Source organism: Mustela nivalis (genome assembly GCF_964662115.1).
Source record: "Mustela nivalis genome assembly, chromosome: 8".
Lineage (NCBI taxonomy): Eukaryota > Metazoa > Chordata > Mammalia > Carnivora > Mustelidae > Mustela > Mustela nivalis.
Window position 1 is genome coordinate 63,324,588 of NC_139027.1, and position 13,638 is coordinate 63,338,225.

At 35.9% G+C, this 13,638-nt stretch overlaps 1 protein-coding gene across 4 annotated transcripts in view; it reads right to left on the reverse strand.

Annotated features, from left to right (window-relative positions):
• The window catches only part of VRK2 (VRK serine/threonine kinase 2), a 119,824-nt gene that overhangs the window by 56,054 nt on the left and 50,132 nt on the right, over nt 1-13,638 (reverse strand). For all 4 annotated transcript variants that reach the window (XM_082744354.1, XM_082744353.1, XM_082744356.1 and 1 more), the window contains 2 exons: nt 13,475-13,580; nt 12,191-12,283 (listed from right to left, as the gene is read on the reverse strand). In XM_082744354.1, the coding sequence (XP_082600480.1) occupies nt 12,191-12,283; nt 13,475-13,580 (199 nt within the window). The remainder of the gene's footprint in view (nt 1-12,190; nt 12,284-13,474; nt 13,581-13,638) is intronic.

The following is a 13,638-nucleotide window of genomic DNA, read 5'->3' on the forward strand; positions in this document are numbered from 1 at the left end:
TAGTGCTTTGACAAAGGCTATATGAATGTCAACTTTTCTTGCCTTTTTCTCTTGCCAAATCATTCGACAATTCTTTCCTCTCTACTCTTGAATCTCTTTTTCCACTTGTTTTTTTCTCTTCATTAAGACACCTTATTGCTCAAGTTCCTTTCTCTATAATTTTAATTCAAAATACATATGAAGAGTGAAATAAAACTATAATCCAAGAAAACTTTTGGGAAATGAAAGGCCCAGTCTGCATATGAAAAGGGCCCACCACATATCTGGGAAAACCAATACAGGATGATCTACTCTAAACACATCCTGGTAAAACCATTAGACATTATTAATAAAGAAAAAAAAATCCCAAAGACAACAAGGCAAAAAGGAAAATAACATACATTGGTAAGAGAATAAAATCAGCAGCAGACTTCTTAAAAGCAACATGCAAAAGAAGGCAACAGATCAGCATTTTCAAGAAATTCAAGGACAGGGGCGCCTGGGTGGCTTAGTGGGTTAAAGCCTCTGCCTTTGGCTCAGGTCATGATCCCAGGGTCCTGGGATCGAGCCCCACATTGGGCTCTCTGCTCAGCAAGGGAGCCTGATTCCCTTCCTCTCTCTCTGCCTGCCTCTCTGCCTACTTGTGATCTCTGTCAAATAAATAAATAAAATCTTAAAAAAAAAAAAAAGAAATTCAAGGACAAAAATTGTGAACTAAATATTTCACATCCATCCAAGTTATCCTTCAAGTATCTAGGCTACTGAAAAAGTTTTAAACATGCAAGGGCACTTCTTGAGCAATCTACGAGATTAGTTTCATCCAATCTAAAGATGAGTGGGTAACTTTGGCAAAAGGACAGAAAGGTAAATATTTAATATATTTAACTATATCTAAGACCAAAACAAGGCTGGTGATAAATGAAGAATATACAAATAATACACGTCCTGACAAGGTAAAGTAGGATGACTAAAAACTAAGGTGACAACATTAGAGGAAGATAAAATAAGCAATAGTGAATTAGTAGTAGGTAGAAGTAAACAACTACCATGAAAGACAGCAGTAAAAGATTAAATACAGAAAAAAGGAGCAAAAAGAATCTTTAAAAAGCACAGATACCAAGGCAATCACTACAACAAAAATATGAACTTTCATAGATAGTACCCCCCCTAAAAAAAAAGAAACCTTAAAGAATGTAAGATCAAAGAAAACACATATGAAGTGCAGCAAATATAAATAATGAGTATTTACCAAGTAGCAGAGCAATGTTCTTTGTGAAACCAAAACTACAGGAGAACTTGATTCTGACCCTTGAGGCCAAAAAACCCACACTAATAACAGATTTTTTTTTTTTTTTTAAGTAGGCTCCACACCCAGTATGGAGCCTAATGCAGGGCCCAAACGGGCATGGAATATGGACAAAAACTGTTATTCTCAGTTACCACTAAAAGCTTCAGTGCATTCCAAAGTATAAAAGTATCATAAACAATATCCTGATCATCTTGTCACAGGTCTAGAATTTAATAATGAAAAATTTTAAAAAGGTCCTTCTACATAAAAATTAAAAATCTACTGAACAACCTTTTGGTGAAGAAAAAATAAAAACCTTCTACAAAAATAAAGATATTAAAAAACATAACATATTAAAATCTATGAGTACAACATAAAGCTGTGACCAGAGGAAAAATCACAGCCTTAAACACTAGGGAAGTAAAAAAAAAAAAAAAAAATTAATGAAAATAAATGAAATAGATCAGAAACTGAGTACCAAAAGAAAGAACCAATGGGTAAATTTAAAAAGCACAAGAAATGACATAATTAAGGCAAAATCAAAAATTAATGAGATAGATAAGGGAAAAGATATCTCATTAATAAATCAGAATCCAGGTGTGTTGAAAAATAAACATCTTTACTAAGGCAGAAAAAAGGAAGCAAAAATAAAAAATAATTAGAAGAAAACAGCCACTGAAGTAGAAGAAATTTAAAAGTCACAAGTGGCTACAATGCATAACACAACACAAATAAATTTGAAAAACCAGACAAAATGGTTAACTAATATAATTGACCTAAATAGAGATAAAAAGCTTAAACATTTCCATGGGAAAAAGTTGAGTTACAAGGAACTGCCTCACAGAAAAATAGCAGAACCAGATGGTTTCATATTCAAAAACCAAATGGTATCAATTTAAAGAAATAGTTCTGGAACATAGGAAATGAAGTAAAACTTCCAAATTCTTTTTATGAAACAGAATGTTGATACCTAAATCTGATAAAAATAGTACAGAAATAGGAAATTACAGACCAACCTCACTTATAAATACCTATATGAAATACTACATAAAGCTTAGCGAACACACTTCAATACCATATTAAGTAAATAATATACTATAACAAAGTGGGATTTACTCCTGGCAAGTAAGGTTAGTTCACTATTAAAAGCACAGCAATATATCACACCATATTAATTGATCTGAGAAAAAATGTGATTATTTCCACACATTCTAAACAAATCTTTAATGAAATTCAATCTCCATTCCATAAAAAGAAAAAATCCATTCAAGAACATAGGAGAGGTGCCTGAGTAGGCTCAGTTAGTTAAGTGTCTGCCTTCGGCTCAAGTCATGATCCTGGGGTCCTGGGATTATGCCCTATGTCAGGTTCCGTGATCAGCAGGGAGTCTGCTTCTCCCTCTCCTCTACCCCTCCCCCTGGCTTGTGCTCTTTCTCTCTCTCTCTCTCTCACAAAAAAATAAAATTTTAAAAATAAAAGAACATAGGAATTGATGATTTCCCAAATATGACTATAAGGACACACACCTATGTACACACTTACATACACACATGTACACGTAGTCCTAAAGCCAGCATCACTTTTAATGGGGTAAACTTCAGGAATTTCCACTAAGATCAGGAAGAGGTAAGGATAATCACTACCTTCACTACTATTTCCTATGTACTGGGTGTACCAGCAATATAATTAGACAAAACAAGTCAGAGATACAAGAACTCAAAGAGAAAGGCAATTGTATCTACTTGTATATGAAATGTTTCCTATGAGAACCCTAGAGAATTATTATTAAAGCAATTTCAAAGTCAGTAAATTAACAGGATATAAAGTGAATGCAGAGAAATCAATAATGTTCATATACACAAACAATAATCACTTAGAAGATAAAACAGTAGAGTAAAACAGCAGTGACAATAAGTGCAGCAAGAGTAAGTGTAGGTGGGAGGCTACCTGGGTGGCTCAGTGGGTTAAGCCTCTGTGTTAGGCTCAGGTCATGGTCTCAGGGTCCTGGGTCAAGCCCCATGTCGAACTCTGCTCAGTGGGGAATCTGCTTCGCCCTCTCTCTCTGCCGACCTCTCCACCTACTTGTTGTCTCTCTCTTTGTCAAATAAAAAATAAAATCTTAAAAAAAAAAAAATTGGGCACCTGGGTGGCTCAGCTGGTTAAGTGACTGCTTTTGGCTCAGGTCATGATCCTGGAGTCCCAAGATTGAGTCCCACATCAGGCTCCCTGCTCGGCAGGTAGTCTGCTTCTCCTGCTGACCTCTCTCCTCTCATGCTTTCTCTCTCTCTCTCAAATAAATAAAATCTTTAAAAAAATAAAAATAAAATAGAAAGAATAAATGTAGGAAGGAATAAGTATAGCAAGAAACGTGAAAAAGTTAATGTGAGGAAAGAGCGAAAATACTCAAGAAGATATAAATGTAAAACTGACGAAATACAGACACATTCCTTGTTGTTGAAGAACAACTTTACATCATAAAGATGCCAGGTCTTCCAAGTTAATTTAGAAATTTAACAAAATTCCAATAAAAATGCCAACAAGTATTTGTGAATGAAGCTAAACAAAAGAAGATAGAAAAATGTGAATAGTCACAATAATATTGAAAAAGAAAAGTTACAAGGCACTAAACATCACCAGATATTAAAATACATTACAGAGCCTCAGCAATTAATGGGCTAGTATAATTATGAAACATAATTAGACCAAAAGGATTCAGTAGAAAGTATAGAAATGAACTCAAGTACATATGGAAGTTTAGTATATGACAAAGGTGACATCTAGTATCACTGGACCAAACTTTTGTTTTCCAATAGTGTTGGGAAAACTGGAAAATCAATCAGAAAATGATAAAATTGGTTCATACCTGTTGTCATATGAAAGTGAAATAAGTCAAGCAGAGAGAGTCAATTATCATATGGTTTCACTTATTTGTGGAGCATAAAAATAACATGGAAGACATGGGGAGATGGAGAGGAGAAGGGAGTTGAGGGAAACTGGAAGGGGAGGTGAACCATGAGAGACTATGGACTCTGAAAAACAATCTGAGGGTTTTGAAGGGGCGGGGGGTGGGAGGTTGGGGGAGCCAGGTGGTGGGTATTAAGGAGGGCATGCATGGAGCACTGGGTGTGGTACAAAAACAATGAATACCGTTATGCTGAAAAGAAATTAAAAAAAAAAACCCTCTAAATTAATAAGAGATTTTAAAGGTAAAAAATGAAACTATACAATTAAATTCATACAGAATCTATCTGTAGAACAATGTTATTAACCATGACTCAATATCCAGAAAATAAAAGATTGATAAATATGACCACATTAAAAATAGAAGTTTCACCTTCTACGTGGCAATGAAACATCACAAGTATAATCAAAGGACAAGAGGCAAATTGAAAGAAAATATTTGCAAAATCTGTAATAGATAAAGGGATTATATAACGCTTATTTAAAGAACATTTTAAAACTGAGGGAATAAAAACAAATAAAAGATAAAAATGGGCAAAAGATAGGAGTGGATAATTCACACATACACACACAAATTATTAAAAACTAACCCTTTTTTCTTTGGACAAAAGGGAATACAATGACTGGATTTACACTTCTACTGCCCCTGGGAAACTGGATAAAATGAAAGATACACATATTTTTGGATATTAACTAGGCAGCACAAGACTGAGATCCTTGAGAAAATGGGGGAAAAAAGATTAGTTGAGTCCCACAGATGCCCCAGCTTTCTGCCTGGTGACAATTCCCAACTCAAGAACAGGTAGGAACTCCTAACTGGAGTACAGCAATCCCGCTGAGACAGTGACTGAATTTAGGGAGGCTCCTAAAGAGCCCCAAATTCCAGAGAGTTCAGAAGAAGAGGGAGCTACAAGGTAGCAGGGTAGTGTGTGAGGTGGGGGAACGTCCAGAAAAATCTGCACAAGGATTTCTGGGAGTTGAGTTCTGACCAACCAGAGTTAAGTCCTCACACGGAATTCCACAGAAGTCACAAAGCTTTACAGCATAGATGTAGGAATAAAATATCCATAGAGAATAGGCTACTTACAGACTTATCTTAGCAAAGCGTAAAAATAGCCTCAAAATGAACATACTGTCTCCAAGACATTTAACTTAAATGTATAGACAAAAATAGATTAAAAGAATGGAGACGATATATAATGCAAACACTAATCAAAAGAAAGGGGGTGTGGCTATACTAATTTCAGACAAAGTTGATTTCTGAACAAGAAATATTTTAGGGAAAAAAACTCTTATTTTAAAATGATAAAAGAGACAGTTCATAAAGAAGACATAAAAATCCCAAACATGTATACCAATAATAGAATTCCAATACATATGAAACAAAAACTGATGGGAAGAAAAGATAAATCCATAATCATAATTGGGGGTTTCTATACTCTCTTCAGTGAGGACGTAGGAAATTTCAACAAGCAACCAACTGCACCTAACAGACATTTATTAAACACTCCACCCCAAGACAGACAAAGTATTCTTTTCAAGGGCTCATGAAATATTCAGTAAGTTAGCTCCTATGTTGAGGCATTAAGTATCTCTCAATAATCTTAGAAGTACAGAAATCATAGAGAGTAGTTCTCTGACCACAAGAGAATTAAATTAACATCAATAGCAGAGAGGAATTTGAAAACTTCCAAATACCTGGAAATTAAACAACATATTTCTAAATAACCCTAAGGTCAAAAACAAATTACATAGGAAATTTAAAAAATATTTTGGAGGGTGCCTAGGTGGCTCAGTGGGTTAAAGCCTCTGCCTTCAGCTCAGGTCATGATCCCGGGGTCCTGGGATAGAGCCCTGACTCGGGCTCTCTGCTCAGCAGGGAGCGCTTCCCCCCCACCCCCACCCTGCCTGCCTCTCTGCCTACTTGTGATCTCTCTCTGTCAAATAAATAAATAAAACCTTTAAAAAAATATTTTGGAGGCACCTGGGTGGCTCAGTCATTATGCATATGCCTTCAGCCCAGGTCATGATCCCGGGGTCCTGGGATCGAGCCCTGTGTCAGGCTCCCTGCTCAGTGGAGAGCCTGCTTCTCCCTCTCCTACTCCCCCTGCTTCTGTTCCCTCTCTGTCAAATAAATAAATAAAATCTCTTAAAAACAAACAAAAAAAAGCATCTGTCTTTGGCTCAGGTCATGACCCTAGGGTCCTGGGATCCAGCCCCTGCTTAGTAGAGAGCCTGCTTCTCCCTCTCCCCTTGCCTGTAGGTCCCCCTGCTTGTGCTCTGTCAAATAAATAAATAAAAATCTTTTAAAAAATATTTTGAAGTTAAATGTGAAAACAAAAGAAATAAAAATGAGTACTACAAAGATCATTCATTCTCCAGTGAATTAGCTTGGCATTTAGTCAGAAGACTCATACTGTTAAGATTTCAATTCCCTCAAATTAATCTATAGTTCAACACAATCTCTGTCAAAATCCTAGCATGTTTTGGGGCAGAAACTGACAAACTTATTTTAAAATATTATATAGGCAATTGCAAAGCAGCTAGAATAGTCAAAATAATTTTGAAAAAAAAAAAAAAAGAACAAAGTTGGAAGACTCCTATTATCTAACTTCAAGACCATGAAGGTGTGATATTGTCTGTTTGATACTGTAATAGAGAATCCAGGAATAGACCCATTCCTAGATGGTCAATAATTTTGACAAAGGAGCCAAAGCAATTCATTGGGAAAAAGATGTTCACTTCAACACAGTGTTGGAGCAACTGCACATGTGTATGTTTCCCCTTACCCCAAAAAAGAGCCTTGACCCTAACCTTGCACCAAATACAAACCTGAAACAGATCAGGTATTTAAATACGAGAGTTCTATAAAACTTGCTGAAGAAAACTCTTGAGAAAATATTTTATGATCCTGGCTTTGGACAGAAGTAGCAGAAAGGATGAAAGAAAAAAATCATAAATTGGGCCTCCTCATAATTAAAAACATCCGCCTTCTGAAAAGACACTGATGAGAGAAAGGTAAGGTACAGGTGCAGAAAGTATCTGCAAAGATCTGACAGAAGGTTCCTGTCCTTAAAACATAAACTCTCTTAAAATAAGGCAATCTGATTTAAAAATGGGCATATTTGATTCATTAAAGAAAAATGGCAAATAAACACATGAAAGAGGGGCGCCTGGGTGGCTCAGTGGGTTAAAGCCTCTGCCTTCGGCTCGGGTCATGATCCCAGAGTCCTAGGATCGAGCCCCACATCGGGCTCTCTGCTCAGTGGGGAGTCTGCTTCCTCCTCTCTCTCTCTCTCTGCCTGCCTCTCTGCCTACTTGTGATCTCTGTCAAATAAATAAATAAAATCTTAAAAAAAAAAAAACACATGAAAGATGCTCAGTATCATTAGTTATTACGTAGCTGTTGCAAATTAAGACTAGATATGACAATATATCTACTATAGCGGGTAAAATTTTAAAACTAATGAAACTAAGTGGTGGCAAGATGTGGAGAACTACCTATCACTGGTAGAAATGGGTAACAGTAGTACAATCGCTCTGAAAATCTGTTTGGCTGCTTCTTTTAAATTAAACTTATACTTCCTTATGATACCAGAAACCCACTCCTAGTTATGTATCCAGCAGTTCTTAAAACATGTATCTTCACAAAAACCCTTACGTGAATGCTTATGGCCACTTTACTAATATTTGCTCCCCAGCTAGAAATAACATAAATCTTCAACAGGTAAACGGATGAACTGTAGTAGTGCCAATGGAATACTCTATCTTTAAAGAGAAACGAACTACTAATGAACTACAGCATGGGTTAATCTCACAAACATTATGGGAAGTGAAAGAAGCCAGACATGAGGGAATATATCCCATAATTCCATTCACATGACATTCTCTAAAAATGCAAAAACTACTGGGGCAGAGATCATTGCCAGTGGCCGGGGTTTGGAGTGTGATGAGAGAAGGGGACTGAATGCAGGGGCGGAAGGAGAGAAAGTTTGGGGATGACAGGAATACCCTGTATCTTGATTGTAGTGGTGGTTGTACGACACACATGTGTCAAAACACATCAAACTGTACAGTGCAAAGGGTGAATTTCACCGTTTGTAAATCATACTTCAATAAACCTCACCTTCAAAAAGTTTGCAGACTTATAAAGGATTTTAATATACATGGCCAAATTGCCCTTCCATTAACTTAATTTCTTCTCCTACTCCCATTTAATTTATATTCCCCCTGGTGTTCTACAAAAGCCTGCACCCTCTTCAGCCTCAATATCATCAGATTATTATTTTCGGCTTTTCCAATTTGATAAGTTCTTTTAAAATGGTACTTCACTGTTTTATCTGCAACTCTCTTCTTTCCAGCGATGGTAAACTTTTCTCATCCACTTCTGACAGTGGATGTGTTCTGTGTTCTTCTGTGCTCTGTCTGTTCATTCCTTTCAATCATTATTTTAAGAAAATTACCTGATGTTTTTTCTTACTAATTTTTTGCTTTGTGCTATATTTTGTGTGTGTGTGTGTGTGTGTGTGTGTATATATATACACACATACACATATATATATCTCCCTAAATATTTTTCATAAGCATACTTTCCAGTTTCTTTTTCTTTCATTTTTTCAATTTTTTAATATAGACATTTTAAAATTTGAAATTTCTCAATATTTTCTAAATTTTTTTCTTCTGTACCATTACTCAGAAATTTCTTTCCTCATCTAGAGTTGTTAAATATTCAACTATGATTTATATACTTTTCATAGACTCAATTTTTTTCACTTTTTAACTCTCTCCTGTCTGATAGAGTGGCCACTAGCCATTTGGAATTACTTAAATTTAAATTAACTGAAATTAAGCTTTTCCCCTGCATTTTCTTCTGGTATTATGGTTTCAGGTCTTATATTTAAATCTTCAGTGTGTTAAAGATTTAATATTTGTGTAGGGTGTAGGTTGAGTCATTTTATTCTTTTGCATGTCTCTGTCCAGTTTTCCCACCATCATTTATTGAACAGACTATTTTTTTTTTCTCATTGTATATTACTGATGCCCTTGTCAAAGATTAGTTGACAGTAGATGTATGGCTTTGTTTCTGAGCTCTCTAGTCTGTTCTACTGGTCTGTGTCTGTTTTTATGCCAATAGCATACTGTTTTTGATTACTATTGTGTTGTCATATGGTTTCAAATCAGGAAGTGGGATGTCACCAACTTTGTTCTCAAAATTGCTTTGGCTATTCAGGGTCTTTTGTGATTCCATATAAATTTTAGGATTGTTTTTTCTATTTCTATGAATTTTGTCTTTGGAATTTTGATAGGGACTGCTTTGCGTAGTATGGCTATTTTAATACCATTAATTCTTCCATAAACATGGGTTGTGGCAATGATTATTTTCAACTGACACCAAAAGCACAGGCAACAAAACTAAAAATTAGAATTACATCTAACTAAAAAGATTCTTCCCAGCAAAGGAAACCATCAACAAAATAAAAAGGCAAGCTACCAAACTGTAGAGAATATTTGCAAACCCTAGATCTGATAAGGGGTTAATATCCAAAATATATAAGAACTAGCAAGAAAATAACTTGATTTAAAAATACACAAAAGACCTGCATAGTCACTATTCCAAAGAAGATATACACATGCCCAAAAGGTGTAAGAAAAAGTACTCAAACTTATTATCATCAGGGAAATGAAAATGAAAACCACAATGAGATATCATTCAATACCTGTTAGGATGGCTATTATAAAAAACACAAGAGACAATCAGTGTTGGTGATCCCATCATTCTTGGTGGGAATGGAAATTGGTATAGTCTTAATAGAAAACAATATGGAGGTTCCTCAAAATAGCACTATCATACAATCCAGCAATCCAACTTCTCGGTGTACATTGAAAGGAAAAGAAATCATTATCTTAAAGAGATATGTGCACTCCCCACATTACTGGGGCATTTTTCACAACAGCCCAAATATGTAAATAAACTTCATGGTCACTGGTAGATGAATGAAGACAGAAAATGTGGTAGATATGTGCAATAATTATTTGGCCATAAAAAGAAATATGCCATTTATGACAGCATGGATGATGTGGAAGACATTAAACCAGACACAGAAAGACAAAAACTGTTTTATCTCTCTTACATGTAGCATGTAAAAAAGTGAAACTTACAGCACAGGAGAGTAGAGAAGTGGTTGCCGGGACTGGGGTAGGTGGGGGCGTGGAGAAACGTGGAGATGTTGGCCAAAGGGTACAAACTTTTAGTTAGAAGATGAATAAGTTCTAGGGGTTGAATGTACAGCATTGTGACTAGAGTTAATAATGCTGTGTACCTCAAATTCGCTAAGAATAGAACTTACATGTTCTCACCACAAAACAAAAAAAAAGTAACTATATGAAGTGATGAATGTGTTAATTAAATTGATGGTGGTCATCGTGTCACAACGTATTCTATGTTAAATCATCATTTTGTACATGTTGTACAGCCTAAATATATGCAATTTTTATTTGTCAATCATACCTCAATAAAGCTGGTGGGAGGGAAGCAAGGTAAAATAAAATAATTGATTCATAACCAAAATTAAATTAAATTTAAAATTCGGTTTCTCAGTCACACTAGTCACATTTTAAAAGATTCTTTTAGAGCAGTGTTAGATTCAATTTTTGGTAAATTTAGAGCAATTTAGGTAAAACTGAGTGAAAAAGTACAGTGAGTTCTCATACATGGCTGCCCCCACCCCTCCAACAGTCTCTCCCACTATGGACATCCCACACCAGAGTACTATGCCTGTTACAATGGATGAACCTGTATTCATGACACAGCAACACATCCTTATAACTGGAAGTCTATTTGGTTTACATTACAGTTCGCTTTTGGTGTTGAACATTCTATGGACTTTGGCAAGTGTAAAACAATGTACCTACCAGAGCAGTATGAAACAGAACACTCTCACTTCCCTAAAAGTCTTCTGTGCTCTGCCTACTCATCTCTCCCTCCTCTCTACCCAGTGGCAATCACTGACTGATCTTCTTTGCGTCTCCATAGTTTTGCCTTTTCCAAAATGTTGTAGAGTTGGAATTATACAGATTTTCACTTAGTAATATGCATTTAAGTTTCCTCCATGTCTTTTCATGTCCTGACTGCTCATTTCTTTTTAACATTGAGTAATATCGCATTGTTTGGATGTACCATAGTTTTTTTCTCCATTCACCTATTAAAGGACATCTTCATTGATTCAAGTTTTGGCATCGATGAATAAAGCTGCTATAAACATCTGTGTGTAGATTTTTGTGTGGATGTAAGTTTTCAACTCCTTTGGGTAAATACCAGGCAGTGTAATTGCAGATCATATGTTATGAATATGTTCAGTTTTTAAAGAAACCGCCAAACTGTCTTCGCAGTGGCCATACCCTTTTGCATTTCCAGCAGCAATGAATGAGAGATCCTGTTGCTCCACTTGCTCCACATCTTTTTCAGCATTTGGTGGTACACAGCCAACGTTTCAATGGCTCGATAGCCACACATGGCTGATGGCTACCATACTGCACAGTAACGTACTGAATACTTCCATCCTCAGAAAAAGTTCCACTGGAATGCTGCTCTGTTTCAAAGCTACGTGTTTATACAGTGAAAGATGAGCTACTGTGACTTTTAATTTGTTTTCTCTGCACAAATCCATCCCATCTCCCACTGGATTTGATGGTTCTTTATTTATAGTCGCTCAGAAGTTCAAATTTCAGCTACTTAACTATCTGTCCATTAACAAATTATTTAACCCCCTCTGAGTCTCAGTTTCCCCATCCGAATTACTTCTTAGTTTAGTGCATTAAATGAGATGAACAAGGTAAGATAAATCACAACGTGTTATTATTCCTCATTTGTAAACTCTTCATGTTAGGAGTTTGATTTTTGAATGTCTCCGTATAATACTGTGAGGATTCCTCCTGGAAACAGAAGCTTAATACTGTACTCACCCGATCTGGATTTCTGTAACCTAACAGTAGATTTGCTGCTTTTATATCACCGTGAACATATTCATTTTCATGTATATATTCCAGTACATCCAACTACGAAAAGAAATACATATATATTGGCAACTATTTCAAACTCATGATCAACTTTGAACATTCTGAATATAGAATAACATTTTTTCATATTAACAATAACAAACTGACATAGTCCATAATTAGGTATTTATCCACTTATCACATGTACTGGTCACTTAAAAGCTGAATAACATGATCTGCAAATATCAACTGTTTTAATTAAACTTCTGAGAGAAGGAAACCAAGATTCAACAATGCCTGTGCCTACGCCCTGGCAGCCTGGTGGCCAAATCACACTGTGCAAAGAGGAGAAACACAACAAAATCAGAGATGCAAAGTAAAATAACCATGAAGTTCCCTCAGCAGTTCCTCAGCCAAGCAATGGTTATAAATCGAGTTTTGGAGACCCCAGAACAAAACAGCATGTCCATGAACACACAGAAAGGCACTCTCCCTCTGGACCGTAACAGAAAATACCCTAGCTTCATCTTTGAAGCCCTGGAGCCTTGCATGTTACCTACGCCTAGTGCTCAATAAACATGTGCTGGCTGCCTAAATGAATGAATGGATGAACGGGAAAATTAACGAGTTCTATTTGCCACATCCCAACCTGGCGCGAGCAGTTTCATTCTATTTAAAATGGAAAAAGAAAATGGAGCTTGGGCAAACCAAACACAAACAAGATAAGACAAATATGTGGTATAAACAAAATGTGTGCGTGGGTGCTATTAAGATTTCATTGCTTCTTATTTGGCAAAGTATGTATTATTCATTGCCATACTAATTACTGCCACCATCCCAAACTCATAATAAAAACTTTATAGCACCCCCATACCATCACATGTTTAGTATGGAAAATAATATATTTTGCCATAGTTTGCATTGTTATAAATATAACCGACAAAAGAGAGGTTATTCTTATAGCAATGCAAGCTTGTTCTGATATGTTAAACAAAGCTGTGAGGGGAAAAAAAAAATCAGACTGTAGAACCAATGCCTAATTGAGTTTGTAGTGCCAAACACAGCACATTCTGTCACTTACAGAGCCCACTGTTATCAATTTCACCAAAATAGCCTCTACTCTAAATAACTGACATTTCTAGGGCAATAATCCTTCATTCTCTGATAATTCCACAAAGGGCAACGATTTGTATATTGTAACAAGTAAATAATCTGAAAATGAGGCATGTGAAATAAGTCATTCATTCTTACCATTCGGATACCTAGTTGCAGGACAGTTGACTTTTTAAAAGTACCATTCTGGTCTGAGATCTTCTGTAAATCTATTCCTAGTCTTTCCATTACCATAAATCTGTAACTATAAGAAGGAGACGTCAAAAAGAGATCTTAAGATAGCAGTGCTTGAAACTGCCTAT